Genomic DNA, 22,573 nt, shown 5'->3' with positions numbered 1-22,573 from the left:
GAAAAAACATTTCCATTTCAAACCAAACCCTGACACTCTCAAGGATCCTGCTTACTACTGAGTTGGTGGACCTGTGGTTGGTTTTTGGTCCTGTGAACAAGTCTTTACAAGAAATGTCTCCCTGTCTGAAGTTACTGAATTCTCATGTGCAGTTGGGGCATTTGGAGCCGGGGGTGTTCTGCAGTCCTGTATTTTATCTGAGACTAGCCTTTTTCTTGAATGGATCTTACTCTAACTTCCTTATTCATAAACTTGCTTTTGCAAAGCTGTCTGGGATTTCTTTAAACAATCAAGCTCTCTCCATATCTCAATATTTCTCCCCACCAGAGTTTATTGCCATGTACACTTACGAGAGTTCTGAGCAAGGAGACTTAACCTTTCAGCAAGGGGATGTGATTTTGGTTACCAAGAAAGATGGTGACTGGTGGACGGGAACAGTGGGCGACAAGTCCGGAGTCTTCCCTTCTAACTATGTGAGACTTAAAGATTCAGAGGTAAACCCACGTGAACTGTTTCCTCTCCCTTTCTGTGCGATGATTCTCTTGGCGGGAAGTCATGATGTGTGACAGTGGGGCACTTGGCTGTGTTTTGCCAACTTGTGGAACGTGACAGTCATTACCGTGAGACCTGCAGCTGGTTGACCTTGTCAGGGTGAGAGATGATTTCCCACCAGCAGAACTCTACCGGGCTAAACGGAGGCTGCGTGCAACGGGGCTGGTCTGTGCCACCTAGGATAATACCATCCAGTATTGACCTCTACTGTTGCATGACTTGTGATTTGGAATAAACTTTCTCAGTGAGGGCTTGGTGGTCATTGGCTTAGAAAGATACGCAGCACCATTTCACCCATGTAAACCAAAGTAGTCTGGTGCTACAGGCTCCAGAACATCGGGCAGAAGAATGTAGATTTTGTACTTTTCTTCTACATAGTAGAAAGACACAAGATCTAGGAGACTGGTACACTTTTAGCTAAAGTCCGTGTATCTGATCCAGGGCTGAATTTATTTTAAATACCATTATGCTTATCAACTGGGAATGATTCCTGTCTTGTTAAAAACGCCCTAAAAATGCAGCTGTGTAAAATGTGGTTGCGGTCGTATGAATTCGATGGAATGGCAGGGGTGGGCCTCTGCGGAGTATGAGAATCCTTCTCACAGTGGCCACATTTCCACTTGGTGGAGGATGTCTGGGTAGCACCGTGGTCGTTTACCAGACCCATTGCCCATAAATAAGCCAACAGGAATTGGCTCGTTTTTTTAAGCACAGGTAGTCCATTCATAGTTTTCTTTTCTCTTCATACTGCCTAGGTACTGAGAGAGAAAAGGCTGGCAAAGAACCTATAGAGGTTGCATTCCCGGGTGAAAGCAAGTGGACAAAGCTTGCTGTCACTTAAATGCCCTTAAGAGGGTGTAATTGAGCCCACGTAGGCCCTGTACGCACAGCTGCATTAGGGCAAGACTGTGCCCGTGACTCGCCACAGTAGCTCTGCCATTGGCCTTCTACATTCCCTGAAGTTCCTAGGAATGCTTGTATTTGCTTGGGAGTTTTTTTTTTTTTTTTTAATGGAGTGTCATTATTGTTTTTGTTTGTTTGTTTGTTTTTCTTGCTGTGGTCTTGAGAGCAGCTTACAGAAATCTCTCTGGGTAGATTTGCACAAGTCTGCCCTCCCTGGAAGAGTTTGGCAGAAGCCTGGTTGAAAATAATCTTCCCCTGTAAGCAAGTTGGCACATGAGACCGTGTAGACCTGGAAAGGGAGGATTAAACTCTTCTCCAGGCCAGAAAATTGGATCCAATAAAAATCCTATTTCAGGGAAGTAGCAACAAAACGCTAAAAACTGAACTCAATGGTTTACATTGCCATGGGTGAAATGACTTTACCTTTTGGATTAGTTATAATGAGAAGCCATTACTTGCATTGTGTTTTTTAAAAAAAATGCATTTTTTTCTGTAAAATATCCACATGAAGTCAGTAGGTTAAAGAAAACCACACTGACATTTTTTAAAGGTAACCTGAACTGCAAGGTACTTTCTTAACCACAGTCTTAAATGATTAGCCACAAAAGAACCAGCAGCACTAAAGATTTTTAGATAAACATTTAGCTATATTACTCAATAAAAATAATTTTAAAAAATCTAAAACATCAGCCCTTTTCAGAGTTCAGAGTATTAGCCAAGTATCCTACCAAAGAGAAAGTGTGGACCCAGCTTTGCCAACCAGAAATGAAGTGTGGTCCCCTCCCGCTGCGCTCTGCGTGGTGAGGAGGTCAGGGCTCCAGAGTCCGGGGCGGCTCTTACAGAACTTGCATTTCTGACTAAGTCCTGGCTTCCAAGGGAACCCACCGAAGCTCCTTGAACTCTGTTGTTGAGTGTTGTCGACTGCTCTGTTCCGTGTGTGGAGTACAGGGAGCATAAGCCTGCCCTGGGAAAGTAGCTAGTCACTTGGAATCTTGTTTCATTGATAGTCCCTTGTTTGATAAGCAACATATAAAATAGCAAGGGAGACTGCACAATCAATACAAATTTAACCCAGCCGTTTCCTCGCAAGTGATTATTACACCTCAGTATCAGTAAAGGCACTATGATAAATTATGTTCTTGGCAGATACATTACATATTTTTATTCTTACAGTAACTCATTTAGTTTAAACCTTTTGTTTTAATTGAAATACTCAATTTACTGCAAGACAGATACTCGGGGGCTGAAAATTAACTCAAAATACAGCACTTGGTAACAACAGATTGTATTCTGGCCCCTGTCCTGCCTCTTGTGGTTCCTGCTGACTGACTCAGCTGGTTTAAAATTCCATGAGTGTCCATGAAAGGAATGCAGCCCCAAAGCACTTCTGGAACACTCAGCAACTGGAAAGAAGTATGGTCTGCTTCTGTGGATCGAGCTCCCGGCACTGATGGAGAAATGTCCGTGTTCACACAGTGTGAAATTGGGAAGAAAGGCTGCCATGGGGTAGCACTACAGTAGGGAGGGGTGAGGGGGTGGGCGGTGTCAGTTGTCCTGTACTGTTTTAGTTCCTTTAAAAAGGAAACTCTAAAGCAAATGTAGCAAAATACTGCTTTTTTTTTTTTTTTTTTTTTTTTTTTTTTTTTTTTTTTTGAGAGGCAGAGACAGATAGCTCCCGTCCAATGGTTCATTCCCCAAATGCCGTAGTGGCTGCAGCTGAGCCTCACCAAAGCTGGGAACCGGGAATTCAATTCAGGTTTTCCACATGGGTGGCAGAGACTCAACTATTTGCTATCGCCTGCTGTTCCCCAGGGTTTACAAAGCTGAAGACAGATATCAAACCCAGGCAGTCCATTCAATAATGGGACATGGCATCTTACCACCAGACCAGACACCCACTCCCAAATTATTACTGTTTTAATGTATTTCATCTGGGTGGCAGGCTCATGGGGGTCGTGCATTCTCTGTATTTTTTCGTATGTGATGTGTTTTAACTGTCTGAAAACAAAGTGCAAGCTGAGTGTTTAGGACATGGACTGATAGTTCTAGCATGGAGCTCCTGAAGGATTTGACCCCAGTCCACAATGTGCCTGTGCTGCACGCAGTTCATACCTGAGTCCTCGGGGCTCCCGCAGTGCCACCTACTTGAGGAGTAAAAGCCACACGTTTGGAAATGCTTATTTTGTCTTGTGTTTTCCCAATCCACATCCTCATGTCAGGTGACAATGCGGCTACTGTGTTTCCCCAAAATGAAAAGGTGCATTTAAGGGTTCAGGTGAATTTGTATCCTCATTAAGTGTTTTTTAAGTTGCGTAACCAAAACTTTGCAGCATGCAGATGAGACCTTTTGCTCTTTTTTTAAGGGCTCTGGAACTGCTGGGAAAACAGGGAGTTTAGGAAAAAAACCTGGTAAGTTACAACCCTGATGGTTCTTTTTCAGTGTTTTGCATGTGATTGATAGTTGATCTGGTACTTGTTCATTCAGGCCAGAAGCCTGATATAAAATCGAAAGAATGTTCCCTAAATGGCTGGAGTTAGCCTCTCCCCTTGGCATCCGTTAATGTTGGATGCTTGTTCATGAGATTTGGCTCTTGCTTCCCGCATGGGGAGCGAGGACATCGCCAGACAGAATGTTCTGTTGTTCCCTTGGGTTCTGCAGACATAATTCCGATGGAGTGGTAGGTGGAGCTGCGTGGCTGCTGGTCAGCTGCCTCTCAGGCAATTTCTTGGAACCCAGTCCTTGGAAGGAAGACGCACAGCTAAGACAGAGGTCTTCCCGGACCCCAGTGGTCTGAGACCTGGAGTCTAAAATCTTCGACCACCTGGAACCCTTTTCCTCTCCTGGGAGCACGATGGGTCCCAGGACACAACAGTGGCGGGACAGGAGAGGAAGAGCAGATACTGTCAGAGGGGCGGTCCACTAATTTAGGAGCCACTGAGTGGTTTTCCTCGGGGACACATTGGAAAGATAAAATGATAGTCGTGTCTCCGAGTTCAAAGTCCTCTTAGTTTATTTAAGCAAAATCACATGTTCTGTAAGCAGCAGCCCAGAGAGGGAAGGAAGCAGCTATAAAATAATTCGGTTTGCACGGCGCATCCGCTCGGTCGGAATCCCTTGACCTTTTTCACTATCACACATCCTTAGGAAATTATGGGTAGAAACGGCCTCTGCTGTGCCGGGCAGGATCTGTCTTACACTCAGCTCCCACTGTGCTGGAGGGGCAAGTAAAGGGAGGTTCCAGGTGGTCGAAGATTTTAGACTCCAGGTCTTAGACCACTGGGGTCCAGGAAGACCTCTGTCTTAGCTGTGTGTCTTCCACATTTTGAATGTTTGTCACTCCATGGGGTCCGGATGTATGATGTCCATGTGGGCTTGACCTCACCCTGAAGCCAGCAAGCTACCCAGGGACACAAAAGCCAGCAAAAGCGACCAGGGCCGACTCTTGGCAACACGTGCCAATAGATCCTTTGAGGAGCAGAGACACCTGATGCCAGACAGGACGCTGATTGGAACCCAGTCCTTGGCATGGTACAGCAGAGTGCTCATCCCTGCTGGAGTGCCGGGATTTTTTGCTTCCCCTGAGCACCGTGCCAGCTGTCGTGCGGCAGACCCCAATCACACAGCAGCGCCTGCGTGGTACTCGTCCTCTGCAGTAGAAAAGTAGGAAAGGCTGTCAGAGCATGGGGCCTCTTTGCTTCCTTCCCTCCCCCTCCTCCCCCCGGAACCATTAGGATGGGGAACAAGGATAGAGGAAATAGAACAGTTTGTTCTGTGTAGTTTCTAGAAGCTGAGAAAGCAGCAGCTGCAGATAGCCCAGAATCCAGCCGGAGGAGGAGTCTGTCTGTCCATTCCACCTCCTGTGCTTTTCACAGCCCGGGCCGTGGTCCTGCTGGGATTTTTCCCATGAGATTTTTAGTATTCAGCTAACTTTCAGAACCATTTACATTTTTTTTTTCACTCCATGCTGAAATAGTGTTCATCCACAAAATCCCCTTCTTACGTCCGGGTTCTGAAGTAAACTGGTGTGTACCTAATATTTGGGGGTCACTTCTGAAACATGAGCTGGAAACCGAGCGGTCATTTTGGTGGGACTGCAGCTCTGAGGCTGTCACACAAATGATGTGTGAGGCACATGGAATTTCTCCTTCTTCCATACTTGGCAGTGGGGAAGAGCTTCCAGTGAGTTCTTTTCTTCGCTGAACCATCAGTGGATACTGTTGTGCTAGGGGGCTGGAGGGTGGGCAAAGAGGGGTACTTCGTGGCGGGAAGCTGCTAAGTCGCGAGAGCTGATGAACGCGCCCCATAGGACGCTGGGCTGAGCGGAAAGATGCTGCACCTGTGCTGCAGCTCAGGGAGTGGGGGCGATTCAGTGAGCTTTACTGGGTTAGGACTCCAGCCCCATACGTTGGTTTTAGTGCTGTTAGTCTGTGTAGAGCTGGGAGGTGGCTGAGTCGTCCTAGAATCTCCTTGTCCTGTTAACAGTGCACCGCAATATTCTGTCTTGTTTTCCAGAAATCGCTCAGGTCATCGCCTCGTACACCGCTACAGGCCCCGAGCAGCTCACTCTGGCCCCTGGTCAGCTGATTCTGATCCGAAAAAAGAACCCAGGCGGATGGTGGGAAGGAGAGCTCCAAGTTAGTGTCTTTCCTGTTTCTGCACTGTTCCGTTGCAATGTACCAGGAGCCCCTCACTGCCGTGGTCGTGTGTTTGAGTAGCGAGAGGCACCACATCATCTGAATCTCCTGCAGCAGAATGCCGAGGGCTAGCGACTCTCCATCTGTTCAGTTCCTGAGCTCAGATTTGAGTGTTGGGATGGTGGGAAGGCATGCAGAGTGTCACGGCCTGGTAAAAGTGTCGCTGTCCCTCAGTGGAGTCGTGGGGTGTGCTGCAGTAGCAGCTTTCTTTGCATTTATCTGCACTTGGTAATATTATTAGGTTGTGTGTGTGTGTGTGTGTGTGTGTTGACTCATATCAGCTTTTTGCTTATTTTGCCTTTCCAGATACATCTTTAACATCTCATTTCCAGAGACAAAAGGTACTTTAAAAAAATTGCTGTTAATGCAGCCACCGAAGTAGCAATTGTCAGACTTTCCAGTGGATGTCAGATCTAAGGGGAAATTTTGAATAGGAATAAAAGATGTGCCTGGTCTTAAGGTGACTCCCCACAAATCTCTTAGTTACAAGGGAAGATGCCCATATTATACGTGCAGAACAGGACAGCACCTTGGTGATCAGAATTTATCACCACCCGTGGGACAGACATCCACTTGCTATCCTGAGAAGGACACAGCATCACATCCCTACTGTTCTGTCCAGAAGTGCGGTGCCTGAGTCCAATCATCAGGAGGCGTGAGATAAACCCCAGGGGAGAAGCATTCCGTTAGAAGGGCAGGGGGGTGGTTGGCAGGGGTAGAGGTAGGGGTGCACTCTTCCAAAATGCCGAGCTCATGGAAGAGAAACATGAGGAAGCAGATGAAAGAGACCAGACAACCAGTCGCAGTGTCTGTTGCTAGATTGGATCCTGAAAACGTGCAGTAGAGGGCATTATTGGGAGAATAGATAAAACTTGAGATACAGGTACTGGATTGGATAAAATGATTGTACTAATGTAAACTTACTGAGGTTGATAAATGCACTGTGGTATATAAGAGAATATTCCTAGTGCTAGGAAATGCACGTGGAAGCATTTAGGAGTAAAGAACCATGCTATAAGCAACTCGTAACCAAGTAGTTCAGGGAAAAGAAATCCTGGAGGAGAAGGTGGGGAGGGAGGAGAAGGACTCCAAATTATGGAGCAGATAGCGTTAGCAGCAGGCAAATCAGCTTAAAGGACGCGTAGGTGCTCTGTGCATCTGTCTTTTTCTTGCCACTTTTTTGTAGGTTTGAAATTGTTTCTGAAACAAAGTTGCTTTTCAAGAATTACTACCAGAGCCATTACAGTGGGCCCCCTGTGTCTGACGGTTCCCAATCTGTGGATTCAACCAACCTTGGAACAAACACATTTTGAAAGAAAAAAATAGGCATCTTGACCCAACACGTACAGACTTTTTCATCCCCTACACAGTGCAGTTTCCTAACTATTTACATTGTGTTAGGTATCGTGAGTAATCTGGAGATGGTCTAAGTTCTCCAGGAAGACAGCATCGGTTCTGTGTGTATGCTGCGCCATTTCACTGAGCATCTGCTCATTTAGTATCTGTGGAGGTTCTTAAAAGAGTTAGTATGTCCCCTTCCTACCCCACTCCAAAGTAAAGATAACCTTGGACAAGCCAGGCCCTGCCTGGTTGTGTAGCGCAGTGCACAGGACAGCCTCCTCCAATGGCCTACCCATGTGTATTCCCTAGGGGCCACGCAGCAGGGGGCACTCAGAGCCCCCAGTTCTCCCTTAGGGTTGAGTGTGGGGCCTGCTGCCTAATGCTGGGACATCCAGAACTCCCTTAGGGTTGAGTGTGGGGCCCGCTGCCTAATGCTGGGACATCCAGTAGAATGGGCTGTGCACATGCGTAAGTGGACTCTAGCAGCCCCTTCACGGAATCCGAATGTCCCTAGAGAGGAGCCTGCAGGTGACCCATGTGTCCACTGTGTGTGTGGACTGATGCAGCACACCATCCGGCTTTCACCTGGCCAGGAGCAGGCATGTGTAAGAGGAATCAGGTACGTTTGAGATGGAAGAGGAAGGTGAGAAGAATGTTCTGCGTGGGGCGCTGACCGTGGAAAGCAAGCTGTCAAGAACGCTGTCCTCTGTTCGCCGTTTGTCAAGGCCAGCCTTGGGCAAGGAACAGAGGAGCCATATTGTGATGAACTGGACATACCACTCCTTTGTGGACTACAGACATCTGGCGTGGCCAGCAAAAGACACCACATGGACTGTAGCTAAAGACAGAACTTCCCCCTGGGAGCTCGCTGGTGGGCAGCCATGGAAACCCTGTCCAGAAGGGCTGGCCAGATACGACCTCCTGGCAGAGTCCTGGAATCCCACTCTGCTTGTAAGGAGGCTCCCAGGCCCTGCACACGGTTGTGCCATCGTCTCTCTGTTGGCCTTCCTGTCCCCGTGTCCCTCTCGTGTCCTGCAGACCTGGGTGACTCCCACAGCCCTGGCCCCTCAGCCTGTGCTGGGGGCTGCCCTCTGGTGCCTTCTCCTCCTTTTGCAGCCTCACGTCTGCCCCTCGTTGTCGGCCACATCGCCACTCCAGCCTCGTTTCAGTTTGGTCTCTGAAGCACCGACACCCCCGTACCCTCAGGCCTTGCTGCCGCCTTGGCTCAGAACCTTCTCCCCCAGTGAGTCAGCTCCATCTCTCCTGCTCCTCAAGAGAGGCTGCGTCCCAGATCTGGAAGCTTTCAGTGAGCATCTCAGCCCCACTGTCTGCTTCCTCTGCACTCCAGGGCGGCCCCGGGCCTGCCCCACTCTTTGGTTTGCCACCGTGGGTGCTGATCTGAGTACTTAGCTTCCCATGCACATTCCAGTGTAAGTGGTCAGCTCCTTGAAGGCAGAAGCCATGTTTTTTATGCTCCAAGCACCTTATTCAGAAGAGAGTTTGGGATGGTTCCTGAAGCCCACAACAAAGTGAGAGACTCGCCATGCCAAGGGTAACTCTCTCTGGAGCTTTGACCAGAGTGACTTCAGCGTTAAGCACCCAAGGAAAAGACGAGTGAGCCGTGTTCTTCTGTCCTGTAAAACTGCAGACAGAGGTGCGGGAAGAGTGGAGCTGTGAACCGTGAGGTGGCGCACGGAAAGACAAGCAGCTGGAACTGGCACACACGTGGCTTCAGTCTTTGGCAGGTTCACTGTGGAATTAAAAGCTTTAGTCCTTGGGTCAAGGGCATGCAGTCCATCAGACCGCAAGAAAGTGAAACTTGATCTGCGATCTGAGTTCTAAAAGTATCCCAGAGGTGGCCTTGGGAAATGGGCAAGTGGACGGGCAGAGGTGAGGGATGGAAGTCTTCTTTTTCATTATTTTTGGAATAGGTAATGCATTCACGTGGTTTAAAATTCAAAAGTTACAAAAGGGGATACAAATGTCTCCCTCCCGCCCCTGTCCCTACCATCAACTGTTTTTATCAGAGCCACCTTTTTTTTTTTTTTTTTTTTTTTTTTTTTTTATGACAGGCAGAGTTTGAGAGAGAGAAAGGTCTTCCTCTTTCTGTTGGTTCACCCCCCCCAAATGGCTGCTACGGCTGGCGCGCTGTGCCAATCTGAAGTCAGGAGCCAGGTGCTTCCTTCTGGTCTCCCATGTGGGTGCAGGGCCCAAGCACTTGGGCCATCCTCCACTGCCTTCCCAGGCCACAGCAGAGAGCTGGCCTGGAAGAGGAGCAACCGGGACAGAATCCGGCGCCCCGACCGGGACTAGAACCCAGTGTGCCGGCGCCGCAGGCGGAGGATTAGCCTAGTTAGCCGTGGTGCCGGCCCAGAGCCTTCTTAGTGGAGGTGTTCTGTGCGGTGTTGTGTGTTTGTGTGTGTGAGAGTGTGTGTGTGTGTACAGTTGTTCTGAGTTCTTCTCATGATGGTCTGCAGAAGAGGGCTCGTAACTCTCCTCATGCCCCCCAGCAAGAGCCTTTTCATGGCGGCGTGTCATACCTGCAAGCCTTGGCCCCCCTCCATGCCACGTCCTCACCCTTTGCAGCAAAACCCGCCTGTGGACACTCAATAGATGGATCTTGTGTTGAGTCACGTTGAAATAAAGAGAAAGGAGCCGGCGCCGCGGCTCACTAGGCTAATCCTCCGCCTAGCGGCGCCGGCACACCGGGTTCTAGTCCCGGTCGGGGCGCCGGATTCTGTCCCAGTTGCCCCTCTTCCAGGCCAGCCCTCTGCTGTGGCCAGGGAGTGCAGTGGAGGATGGCCCAGGTGCTTGGGCCCTGCACCCCATGGGAGACCAGGAAAAGCACCTGGCTCCTGGCTCCTGCCATCGGATCAGCGCGGTGCGCCGGCCGCGGCGGCCATTGGAGGGTGAACCAACGGCAAAGGAAGACCTTTCTCTCTGTCTCTCTCTCTCACTGTCCACTCTGCCTGTCAAAAAAAAAAAAAAAAAAAAAAAAAAAGAAATAAAGAGAAAGGAATGGCAATGAAAAGTGCTGCAGCCACCCTGTGAGCCTGCAGGTTTTTGAAAGCAATTTCAAGGCTCCCTGTGTCCTGTGCACACTGCTCGTGCGTTACCTTGCACCCGAGGTTGTATGCTACCCATGAAGAAAAACACAGGCGTCCGCTTGCTACTGACTAGCCAGTAACGTCAGGACAGTCACTTTTCCAAGGCTTGCTTGCTTCATCTAAAATGGGGAATAATATTGGTACTAACCTTCTGGAATTGTGTGGATCAAGTCACGTATAGTACTTAGTAGGGCGCCTGACTCAGAAGGCGCTCAGTAGGTGTTGGTGGCTGGTGTTACTGTTCCTGACACCCATGCATAATGTTGGCGTTAAGCACAGCTCTGCAGTACCTGAGGTAGTGCCTGAGGGCTGGTGATACATGGGCAGCATATTTTGTCCTGGACACACAGCAGTGTATACGGAATTTGGGATCTGCACCCTCTGGCCCAAGCCAAAATAGCCCCGACTTTGCTGACCGATGGCTGCCACGATTTGAATGTTGACTACAGTGTGTGGTTTTGGTGACACGTAACCCAGTGGTTCTACTGCTAATGCCATTTCTTTTTTCAGTTTTGTGTAAAGTTGGCATAAGTGCTGTGCCACAAAGCAAACTGTATCATCAAAGAACATGAACCTTTTCAACCCTTCTAACATAATTTATTTCTCATTAGGCACGTGGAAAAAAGCGCCAGATAGGCTGGTTCCCAGCTAATTATGTAAAACTTCTAAGTCCTGGGACGAGCAAAATCACTCCAACGGAGCCACCCAAGTCCGCGGCGTTGCCCGCAGGTAAGGAGTTTGCGGCCTGTCATTGGAAGATGATCCGCACATCACTTTTGTTTTTCTCCTCGGGTTTCCCATCAAGTGTCTTAGACTGTGTTCTTGTGTACTTGAAGCCCTTCTCTACCAGGCCTGGCACCCAGCTAATGTGATACGGAATATGTTTTTCAAAAGGACCCAATCTCTAAGCTCTGCTCTGCCTTGTTGGAACTCTCCTAGGAGTCGTGCATGCTGGGGCGTTACAGCCAGAGTTTTCTCTTGATTGCCTTCCAGCTAATTCAACTGGAATGTGGACTGGGGCTGAGGCAACAGAGACCCCTAAAAATAAATGGCTGGGGGGTAAATAGGTCAGGAGGTTGAGCCTGGAGGCCAGGGAGGCCTGCTGGTTGTGACGTGGTGTCCACTGCACACTGAAAACTCTGCCCCATGACATTTTGCTGTGAACAGAGGGGGTTTCGCCGAGTAGACAGGATGTTTGCACACCTTCCTAGGGGCAGGAAAAGGACAGAGCACCACAGTGACCCACTTGGCTGCTTTCTGATTAAAGAAACTAAATTAGATGCATCAGTAATATTCGAATGAAGTGAGGTTAGGGGAGCTTGGGTATTGAAGCCAACATTTCTTGGGTGGCATTTGTAGAAAATATGGAAATCTGGTTCCAGTGTCTTGAAGTTAAATGTCTGTGTTACACATCCTCAGTCAAGTAAGATTAAACCTTGGCTACAGTGGCAAGAGATGAAAGGATCAGCAAACTCTGGGACTGAGTCCTGACCCCAGCTGGGCCTCTGTGCTTGAGCCGAGGGTTCATGGGTAGGGAGATGGGTGTGGGACCTGGTGGGTCTGCCGTGCCCTGGGGAGAGCTGGCATTGTCCCAGCATGCTAAGGGCATGGCACCTTCATCAGGTCGGCTGAGAGCCTCGGAAACCATTTGCTGGAGTGATTGAATTGACTACAGGCTGAGAAAGGCCTGAACCCATGCATAGGTGGGCTGGGAAAGATTGACTGGGCCCGGTGACACAACAGCACAGACTGAGGTGCGGAGATGCCAGGGATGAGGACAGTTTAACATCCTCTAGGTTTGAGAGGAAAACACGGGGAGAACAGTCATTGTGGGTTGTGGAAACGTCTTTGAAACAAAGTTTTAGAACAAAGATACAACAGAATGATCTTCTGAAGCACTGGTGTTACTTTTCACTAAGATTTAGAATATTTGGAGGTCAAATGATAATCACCTTCCACCATTTAAAAAAGAAAGGAAAATGGCAGTGCAGCCTCCATGGTCCCCAGCTGTCCGTGCAGCAGAGCAAGGGTGGGTGCTGGGCCCGGCTCCTGAGTCAGCGTCATGAGGACCTCCACTGCGCTCCATGAAAGCACTCACATACCACTTGTGCACGTGTTCTGACGAGTCAGCATGGAAAAGAGGAAGATATTACAGAAACCGGACACTGAGGGTGAAAATTTTGCTACCGTCTTTGGTTTTTAATCCTTCATCTTCCTCTCTCTGTTGCCTGCACTGTGGAAAGCCCATCAGGACACTTCCACTTCATTGTCTTCCCCCCTTTTTTTTTTAGAATTTAATTAATTAATTTGTTTGAGAGGTAGAGCTAGAGACAGAGAGAGAGGTCTTCCATCTACTGGTTCACTCCCCAAATGGCTGCAATGGGCAGAGCTGGGCCAATCCAAAGCCAGGAGCCTCTTCCCAGTCTCCCACGTAGGTTCAGGAGCCCAAGCAGTTAGGCCATCTTCTACTGCTTTCTCAGGCCACAGTGGAGAGCTGGATCAGAGGAGGAACAGCCGGGACACGAACCAGCGCCCATGTGGGCTGCCGGCACTGCAGGCAGAGGCTTAGCCACTGCACCGCAGTGTCAGCGCCATCATTTCCTCCTTTGAAAGGACAAAAATAATCCATGAAAGTGTCTCCTGGCTGCACGTCCCCTGTGGCACGGGCGTAACTGCTCACCCAGCCCTTTCTCCCACAGTGTGCCAGGTGATCGGGATGTACGATTACACCGCGCAGAACGACGACGAGCTGGCCTTCAACAAGGGCCAGATCATCAACGTCCTCAACAAGGAGGACCCCGACTGGTGGAAAGGAGAAGTGAACGGACAAGTGGGGCTCTTCCCATCCAATTACGTGAAGCTGACCACAGACATGGACCCAAGCCAGCAATGTAAGTGCCCTGGTGCTCAGTCGCCTCTCCTCTCTGGTTCCTTCCGGTGAAACATGCAGCATTGCTCTGATTCTGCCGAGCTTTGTTTGCAGAACTTAAAGCCAGACCACTGCTGCATTCGCAACAGTCTCTTTGAAGGCCTTCTATAATGCAAGACTTTAGCTCGTGGGATTTTGGTTTTGGTTTTGGTTTTGTTTTTAATTTTCATTCCCTCTGTAGCATGCCCCCTTCCTACCCTCCCCCCTTTCCTTTGTTTTTTTTTTTTTTTTTTTTAATCATTTTGGCACCATGCTGTTTACATGCCTGACTCATTTTCCTAGCTTGAATTTTGCTCATTGTTTTGTTTTGCTTATGTGTTGTTTTCCTCCTTTTTCTAGGAATCATATGTTGTCCATCCCCCCCTCAGGCTTGAAAGTCCTCAAAGAGACCCACTATCCCATATCACTGCCCAGAGGGATGATGGGAGATGCAGCCTTGATCATGTGGCTTCCAGCATGATCACCTACTGCCTTCTGAGTAGAAGAACTCACTGCAGAGCAGTTTACCTCATTTTACCTTAGTTGCATGTGATCGCAATGTCTGAGTTATTACTTGCAGAGATAGTTGCAAAAATTACAAAAAATACACAGGGTAGTGGGTCCTTTTGTGGCTTTCCTAGTTACTCAAATTGACTTCCCCCCACCTTTGCACAGGTGCTTTCAATAGTTTTAAAAATATTATTTTTAAAATATATATTTTAGCCTTTTAATAAAAACAGAAATCAATTACTTCTTGACTATTTTGGTTTTGCAAAAAGACCCACTATCAAGGAATGCTGCATGTGCTATTGAAATTGTTCCAATGTCCAGGAATCTGAGACTTGATGTATTTCTTTCATTTTGTCCAGTGTTACCAAACGCAATTGTGTAGTGTGGGGTTCCCCCCAAGTGCAGAGGAGTTCAGTATCTGTTCTAAAGACGTGTAGAGTGAGCCCAGTTAAACTGAAGGTGTTTTGTGCTTGTTGTGTGTATCAGCTGTACTTTGTTGAGCATGTATTACATCCTGTACATACGAAATGAGTTCTTTCCATGGCAAAAGCTGTTACCTTGTATGATGCTCTAATCATGTTGCATTGATTTTATTTTGCACAGTGACTTTGTAGCCATGTGAGAAAGCACCTGTGTTTTAGTTCGGTCTCAGTTTTATCTGGTTGAGTTGGTGTTTTGTTTGGGTTTCTTAATTCCGCGTGTTTCATGCCATAAACCAGTAGACGACACCACGGAGGTTGTTGTGATGGACAATACCTACAATCTCTTTTTTGTCTCTGTTACATGAAGTTTTATTCCAGTTGCGTTTCATGGAATGACATATTTTGAACAAGTAATTTTCTTGACAAGAAAGAATGTATAGAAGTCTCCTTGCAATTAATTTCCAATGTTTACATTTTTTAACTAGACTGTGGAGTTTCTACAGATTAATATGAAATGGAGCTCGTGGTCCGTTTATGTGTTAGCTGTGCTGTAGCTGAAGCCATGTTTGTCTTTTAAACACTAGTTGGACGCTCTCAATAAAAAAAAAAAAAAAGCCTGTTTCGCTGACAGCACAGAAAGTGGGGCGGGGGAGCCTCAAGCCCAGTCCAGCTGTCCTGCTGATGCCTTTGTCACTCGTCGATCCCTCCTGGTCCTCGGCTCGCTCTCGGGAGCCTGCCCCCGGTTGTGGGTAGCTCCTCCTCCTCCTCCTCCTCCCTCCCTCCCTCCCCCAACTCCCCACACACAAGGTGCAGGGAACGAGGGCTGCCTCTCGTTAACATTGCGCTTCAGTATTTCCACGAATATGAATGTAAAATATATAAATATATAAACCTGCGGCTTTAACGACTGTAATACAACCTTTTGACCTAGCTACGTGTATAGCTAATTAAATTCTTCATATAAAAGTTAGATGGAAACGTCTCTGTGTTCTTGATGTTGGAAGCTGGCAGTGGTGATGAGAAACCAGGCTGCCCGCGTGGCGCCTGTGACCTGTGCTCTGTGAAACATAGACACAATCAATCCTCACGAGTGTTTATGGACCAGGCCTCCCCCGATCAGTGTGTGGGCGAGCGATCATTCCCTGTAACACCGGTTGTGAAGCATGGAACTCTACCACCCAGCCTAGCAGATAACCGTCTCTTTAGGCTTTGGCTATAAGTTGTTGACACATTGGCAAGGGACGTGGTTTGGCTCAGGGTTCAAAACACTTGTCCAAAGGACTGATCCTTAATGAGGAACCGGTAAATGCCCCAGAGATACGTGGGTGAGGATGGGACCCTGCACAGCGTCCATTTGTTGTTGAGGATCCGCTCCACCCTGGCACACTCCCCTCTCGTCGCCTTTGCAGAAATAAACCCACGCACACGTTGCTGGAAGGGCTCGCTGCGATGTCCACGCGCTTGAGCCCATCCTCATGAACGTCCCTCATGTGGCCTCCCCTGCCGTTCTGTTGAGAAACGTATTTTGGGAGGAGATGTCTACCAAGTTTCGGGTGCCCTGTTGGGCTCTGAGGAGGGTGCGGCACTCGGTGGAGACAGGCGCCCTGTCCTCACGGGTCTCCTTTTTCTAATGGAAGAAACAAGTAGGACACCAACCTCTACCCTCCCACCCTGCCATCCACACGACACCACTGAGCAGCAGGGTGGGAGGCGGGCACTGCAGGGAAAGAAGGAGAGACCCTTGCGGGAGGAAGTGATGTTGAAGCAGAGACCTGAAGGGTAAGGAGGGGCCGGTGAAGCCGTAGACAGGGAGGTCAGGAGGTGCACAGGCCCAGAGTGGGGCGGAGAGGGAGTCCCTCTCGCTGTCCCGGCCCTGTCTCTTCACCTGTGTGAGCCAGGGTTTCTTCTCTGGTCTTGGGGTTGGCTGGAAGGGATACCATTGTCAAGGTCGGGTAATGCTCTCTCCTGCTACTCTAAGAACTCCCTCAACGTCACTCCTCCGGGCTCGCTTGTAGCTTGTGCGGCTCACGATTTGTCGGTAACTCCTGTTTCCCTTACACGCCATCCGTTTGCCTTGAGGGGCTGCTGCTGGATTTAGTGGGGAGAGGCTGGGGATGCTGCTCACAGTCCCCACAGCTAAGAAGGCCCTGGCCCCAGCCTGCTGGCCACTGTGGCTAATGTCCACCTGGTTGCTTATGGCCAAAAAGACAGCCAGCCCCATCAGTGGCTTCCTGGATTGCCCCCGTAACTCCTGGTGAGCAGTCTAGAGCTGATATCTTGCATCTGCAACGTCAAAAGTGCCCAGAGCTTCGGCTTTCTCTTTCAGACATCGTCTTCTTGACTACTGTTCCCCACACTCTCTGCAGTGGAGAAGCTGGTCTGACGCAAGGACTTGTCCCTTTGCAGAGTCACGTCATGTCATTACGTGTGTGGTGGAAACTGGCGTGTGCCACGTTTCTGGAAGGAAACCCAGGCAGACCCAGACTCCCCTTTGCAAATGGCAGTAGGGTTTTCCATCAGAACTGAGTTATCTGGATGGATTTGATGCCACCAGAAGAAAACTTAAGTCATACACTGGCTTAGGGAGACCCTCTAGTAGGTTGAACCATATGAAATTGCTAGTACCACTTAACACCCATAAAAACAACAATTCCATATGGTTGCACCTACACAGCGTATCATCAGCCGGTACATGCCTGCTAAGGGAGTGGATCAGATGATCAGAGGACCTTGTGGAGAATGCCAGAGCCCCTGTTCTGGCACACACAGACTCACGACCTCAGAGAGGAAACAGGCTGTCTCTCCACTTTCCCTTCAGACGAGAACTTCCAAGACCAGCAGCACTCTTGGCAGGTGCTGCTCCTCCAGGCTCTTGTTTATTGGGACTGAGAAAGAGGCTGGCGACCAAGGACAATTTTCTGGACCCAGTTGCCACCCCCAAGGCAACACCCGACCAGGACAAGAGTGGGGGATGTACACTTCAAGTCCCAGTCCTGGCAAAGTGAAAATCATTTCAGAGAGTGAATCTGTTTATTTTTTTTTTCCTTTTGGCAAAATTATAAATTCGTCTGTTTATTCTCTTATTCCAAAAATACTCAGGAGAATTTTTTTTTTTTTTTTGACAGGCAGAGTGGACAGTGAGAGAGAGAGACAGAGAGAAAGGTCTTCCTTTGCCAATGGTTCACCCTCTAATGGCCGCCGCAGCCGGCGCGCTGCGGCCAGCGCACCGCGCTGATCCAAAGCTAGGAGCCAGGTGCTTCTGGTCTCCCATGGGGTGCAGGGCCCAAGCGCTTGGGCCATCCTCCACTGCACTCCTGGGCCATAGCAGAGGGCTGGCCTGGAAGAGGGGCAACCGGGACAGAATCCGGTGCCCCGTCCGGGACTAGAACCCGGTGTGCCGGCGCCGCAAGGCGGAGGATTAGCCTGTTGAGCCGCGGCGCCAGCCGTAGTTTTCTTATAATGTGCCTTTTTTATGAACTCTTTGAAGAGTCTGCGTGGGTTTCAAAAAAATTTTTGCACCAAAATAAATATCTTTTCAATGCATTTTTCCATGAATGTTTTGAGTCCCCTTATAGATTTTCGAGTGACTTTAGTGCCTGCAGCCATAGCTGGTCGCAGTGGGTGGAACTGTGAGGTCAGTGTTCAGCCTACTTCTCTAGAAGATTCTGACAGAGGATGACAGCTGTCATTGCCACCTTTGCCTGGCATTACCATTTCCGAGTGATGGCGCGAGCCCCCCTAGAGGACATGTCCCTCCCTTGGACTCAACCCGCCACCCCCGTGAAAGTAGGACAGTCCCTTCTTTTGCTGGAGTTCTCCAAACACCCGTGGCAGGGTTAGTGCCTCTGGCCTGCCAGGCGTCTGTGAGGGGACTGGGCCACGTGAGGCCCCTGGTTTCCCTCACATGTCGCATGCCAGGCCTTCCCCTCTGGTTCCCGTCACCCCAGAGCACACATACGGAGCCACTGGATTGCGTCCCGGGGTCCGCGTGGCAGTGGGGAGAAGCCTGGACTGGGGGCGGGGTGCAGAGATGGAGCCTGGTGGTTAGCCAGTAAAGCTGAGATCGTAGAGAATGTTGGCCACCAGCCCTGCACTTGACAGTGAGGACACGGGAAAGGGGTCCAGGAAGTCATGGTGATGGTCTCAGAGCAGCTCCCCGGCTGGCCTCTTCCCGGGGAAGAACCCTGTCCACGCAGGGCCTCAGAGCTCGCTCCTCGCTGGCACTGCCGGGGGGCCCGTGGGCAGGCGGCACCGTCGGGGAGGATCCTGGTGCGTGTTTCCAGTGCACAGGCTCGGTGCTGGCTTTCAGTCCTCACTGTGCGTGCAGATTTTCCGAAGGCTCAGGCTGACCCGAGGTGCCCTCCTCGCTCTGTGCCGCAGTCCGCACCTGTGCGGCAAACGCCTCTCAGCTTTTACCCCTGGGCCCTGCCAGAAAACCATGGTGCCGCGATCACAACACAGCTTACCCACAAGTTCAGTCTGACAGTGAGCTCCGTTCCTCTTACGGACTGGGAGCATTTTGTATTCCCAGGGGAAGGCTGTGATCCAGAGAGGGCCGCCCATGATCGCCACATGCCCAGCCTTGCGGCAGCTAAGGAGCAGTCCAGGACACTGGGGCTGTGTGCGTCCCACTTCCCAGCCCTGCCACTCGCACGTGGGGCGACTGTGGGCACCTTAGTTAACCGGTGCTTCTGTTTCCTCATTTGCATGTGGAGCAGAGAGTAATAGCACCAAACCGAGGGTAAGGACCTGGTAGATAGTAGCTTTGTTGTCAGTGTTGTAGGGGAGAAAGGGTCCTGGTGCCAAGCGGGTGAGCAGCCTGGGATCCAACCTAGGGGCTTCCCGCTGGCTGTCAGGCCTTAAAACCCAGGCAGCAAGTAGGTTTTACAGACCCATCAGAAAATACAGCTTTTCTCCATGCAGGAGTTCGGAGAGAAAAGATTGTACAGCTGTCCATTAAAAATCTCCTTGCAAGATTTGCCGGCTCATTTGTGCAGATTCCGGCCCCCCGTTCCTTGGCTAGCAGGAGGCCCACCCGTGCGGAAAGCGAGCTGCTTGTTCAGACCCTTCGCCTACCCTCTGGGAAGGTGAGGGGCCACTCTCTCTACTCTTGAGGCCAGAGCCTGCTTGGCAGACTCCTGGTGCATGGCGGGACCAGGCCCCGGCTTTCCCACGGCTGCCAGAGGGGCGGCCGGCAGGGAGGGTGGAATGTGTGAGTCTTTGAAATGCCATGTCTGTGGCCTGTGCTGGCAGGCCCACGCAGAGCTCCACAATAAACCTGTCACAAACGCGTTGACTCACTGGGTCCTTTATTTCTCATCATGGGCCTTCTGTGGCCTTGTGTTCTCCTGCCAGCAAAGAATGGAACGTTCGCGCCCCCCCTCCCCCCCCAGCCGGGCCAGCCGCCACGTTCTGCTTGATTTTTCAAGCAGTCACACGGCTTGGATGAGGGCTAGGTGCTCCCGGGGGGTTCTGCTTCCAAAGCTGCGGAGAGACCCTGGCCAGGGGTGGGGGCTGCGAGGGGGCGTTCATCCTCTCCCTGCCCCACTGCACAGGCCCTGGGATGGCTCTCAGGAGCCACAGCACGTCTGCTCCGTGAGCTGCGTCTGCAGCAGGGCCCGGGCCTTGGACCTGACCCAGCGCTGGCAGCAAAGCGTGGGTTGGGGGCGGGGTGTGGAATCTTTCCTCCCCAAGCGTTACCGTGGAGTCCTAAGCCCCACGCATCTGAATCCTCAGTGAGGGCCCTTGGCTAACAATGTGGTACCCAGGAGGTGCCTGCACCCAGCCCACCTCCAGGGGCAGAAGTTCATGGGCTCGTCCTCTCCTCCCGCTTCCCTTTCCCTCCTTCCCCCCAACTTCCCCCGCCCCCTGCTGAGTGAAAGGCTCTGGACCAGCAGGGCCAGGCCAGGCCGGCCGGGTTTCCCCCCTCCTGCCCCTCCCGTGAGGCTGACTCAGCCTTTGAACTGGGCTTTCTCCCCGTTCACCTTAAAAATCATGCAGACTTTTTCTTTTCCTCGGAGGAAAAAGCCCCAGATCTTCTCTTTTGTCTCCGTGGCTCCTGATCTGGCCCCTCCAGCTTTGTCACTTTCTGTCTCCTCAGTCATTTCTTTTATGCTCTACTTTTTGCAGTGTTCAGTTGTCACCTCCTCAGGGAAGCCCTCCCTGACCCACGCGTTCCCGTGTGCTTGACCAGGTGCAGTCCCAGGCTCATCTCCAGGACCCTCACCCAGCGGTCTTTTTTCTCTCAATTCAAAAGGCAGAGAGACAGAGATGTCCATCCACCAGTTCACTCCCCAGATGCCTGCAATGGCAGGGGCTGGGCCAGGAACCCCATCCGGGTCTCCCACGTGGGTGGTGAGGACCCAGCTATTCGGGCCTGCTGCCCCCCAGGACACACGTTAGAAAGGAACCTGGAATCAACAGGGAGTAGAGCCGGGCCTTGAACCCAGCCTTCGGCTATGGGATGTGGGCGTCTGGTACCTGCTAAGCCAAATGCCCAGTGCCCAGCATTCGTTGTAGTTTTTTCTTTTTTCTTGCAACCTTTAAGTCACCTCAATGAAGTCCAAGCTGTAGTTACTCCAATGCCTTTCCAGTTGGCCCCCTTAACAAATCATCTTCTTCGACCCCCCACACCACTCTCTGGAGGGGCCCGTTTTCATCAGGGAGGGCTGGAGCCCACGGCTGGTGCAGGTCAGGAGGAAGTGAGGGGTGTGCGGCGACATGGGCGTGGAGCTTGCCCAATCTGGATTTCCTGACTTGACCTCCCCAAACCTCGTCTGCTGCCCAGGCCATCAGGAGGTGGGCATGGACCCTGGGTCCATGAGCCCCCTCCATCCAGCCCCATCCTCCCTGTCCGGTGTCACCCAGCTGGAACCTTCCCTCTGTTAACACTGTCTCTGTCTCTGCACCACCTCCCCAGGATCCATCTCATGTTTCAGCCACTGCTGTGCCCTAGCCAGAGATGCCCTCCCCCTCACCTCTCGCCCACCCTCACCCCTCGTGCCTTCTCTTCCACCTTCCCTGCTCCATCAACTCGCCTTGACCCAGACCTTCCCTGAATTCCCTATCACACATCATGATGAGCGCATGGAGAGACCAGTGCTTGAACACACAGGTGCTCTCCCTGCCCCGTTACACTGGAGACTCCTTGGGAGCAAAGTGTGCATCGCAATCCCCATTCAGACCTCCCCCAGAAAGCCCTAACCCATAGCCATGGAGCCCTACCTTGTAGAGTTAGTGTCCCATGGGATGCTGGGTCTCCCCTGAGACCAGCACCTCCCTGGCCTCTGGCCCTCACTTCTGGCAGTTGATCCGAGAGTGTTGGCTGCAGTCAGTCCTGCACTGGCTTGGTCCTTCCTCCCCAACTAGGCTGTGGGGTGGGCCAGGCAGGACACATCAGTCTCGTTCTCACTGCTGGATATAGCCAAGAACCCAGCCAAAGCCTGTGCTTAGGAAAGCATCACTATGGAAAACATCAATTCTCTTGGGGCCAGCATAGCAGGTGAAGCCACCGCCTGCAGCATTGACATCCCACATGGGCACCGAGTCAAGTCCCAGCCGCTCCACTTCCAGTCCAGCACCCTGCCAATGCGCCTGGGAAAGCAGTAGAAGACGGCCCAAGTACAAGGGCCCCTGTACCCGTGTGGGAGACCCGGATGAAGCTCCTGACTCCTGACTTCAGCCTGGCCCAGCCTACAGCAGTTTGGGGCATGAACCAGCAGATGAAAGATCTCTCTCCATCTCTTCTCTCTCTGTAACTCTGCCTTTCAAATCAATACATCTTTTAAGAAGTAAATAAATTTGTTTCAAAAATATGAATTCTCATAAAAAGACAAGAAACTAGGAAATGAGCTTGTTGGTGATAGTTCTTCATTCTTCTTATACCACCCCCCCAGTACTACCTATTGGCTTTCCTGTCTCCCCCAGCTGGAATCAAGGGCAGATCTACACAGGTGCCAAAATGGAGCAGTTGGCACACAGGCTCAGTTGTGCTGTGTTGCCGAGTCAGGAGACGCCCAGCACCCCGATGCCCTTAGGCCCTTCTGGAGAAAGTTCCACTGGGTGACAAGGACACCTGCCACTCTGGGCAGCTCCCATTGCCTGCGACAGCACAAGCAAAGACCTCATTCCTGCTA

The 22,573-nt window shown here is 50.7% G+C and overlaps 1 protein-coding gene across 14 annotated transcripts in view; it reads left to right on the top strand.

Moving 5' to 3' along the window:
* Positions 1-22,573, top strand: part of ITSN1 (intersectin 1) — a 222,353-nt gene that overhangs the window by 155,796 nt on the left and 43,984 nt on the right. For 9 of the 14 annotated variants that reach the window (XR_007914559.2, XM_051833603.2, XM_051833602.2 and 6 more), the window contains 5 exons: positions 328-494; positions 3,819-3,864; positions 5,969-6,090; positions 11,210-11,327; positions 13,298-13,489. Coding sequence is in view for 11 of the 14 variants with exons in the window: in XM_051833603.2 (XP_051689563.1) it covers positions 328-494; positions 3,819-3,864; positions 5,969-6,090; positions 11,210-11,327; positions 13,298-13,489 (645 nt within the window). In the remaining 3 variants the exon portion in view is untranslated. Of the gene's footprint in view, positions 1-327; positions 495-3,818; positions 3,865-5,968; positions 6,091-11,209; positions 11,328-13,297; positions 13,490-13,866; positions 15,409-22,573 lie in introns of those variants that run through there. The other 5 variants (XM_070071868.1, XM_051833608.2, XM_070071869.1 and 2 more) reach the window with 2 other exon arrangements.

The sequence above is a fragment of the Oryctolagus cuniculus genome, chromosome 4 (assembly GCF_964237555.1).
Source record: "Oryctolagus cuniculus chromosome 4, mOryCun1.1, whole genome shotgun sequence".
NCBI classification, from domain to species: domain Eukaryota; kingdom Metazoa; phylum Chordata; class Mammalia; order Lagomorpha; family Leporidae; genus Oryctolagus; species Oryctolagus cuniculus.
The sequence above is the reverse complement of the archived record's forward strand: the minus strand, read 5'-3'. Positions and strand labels throughout refer to the sequence as shown.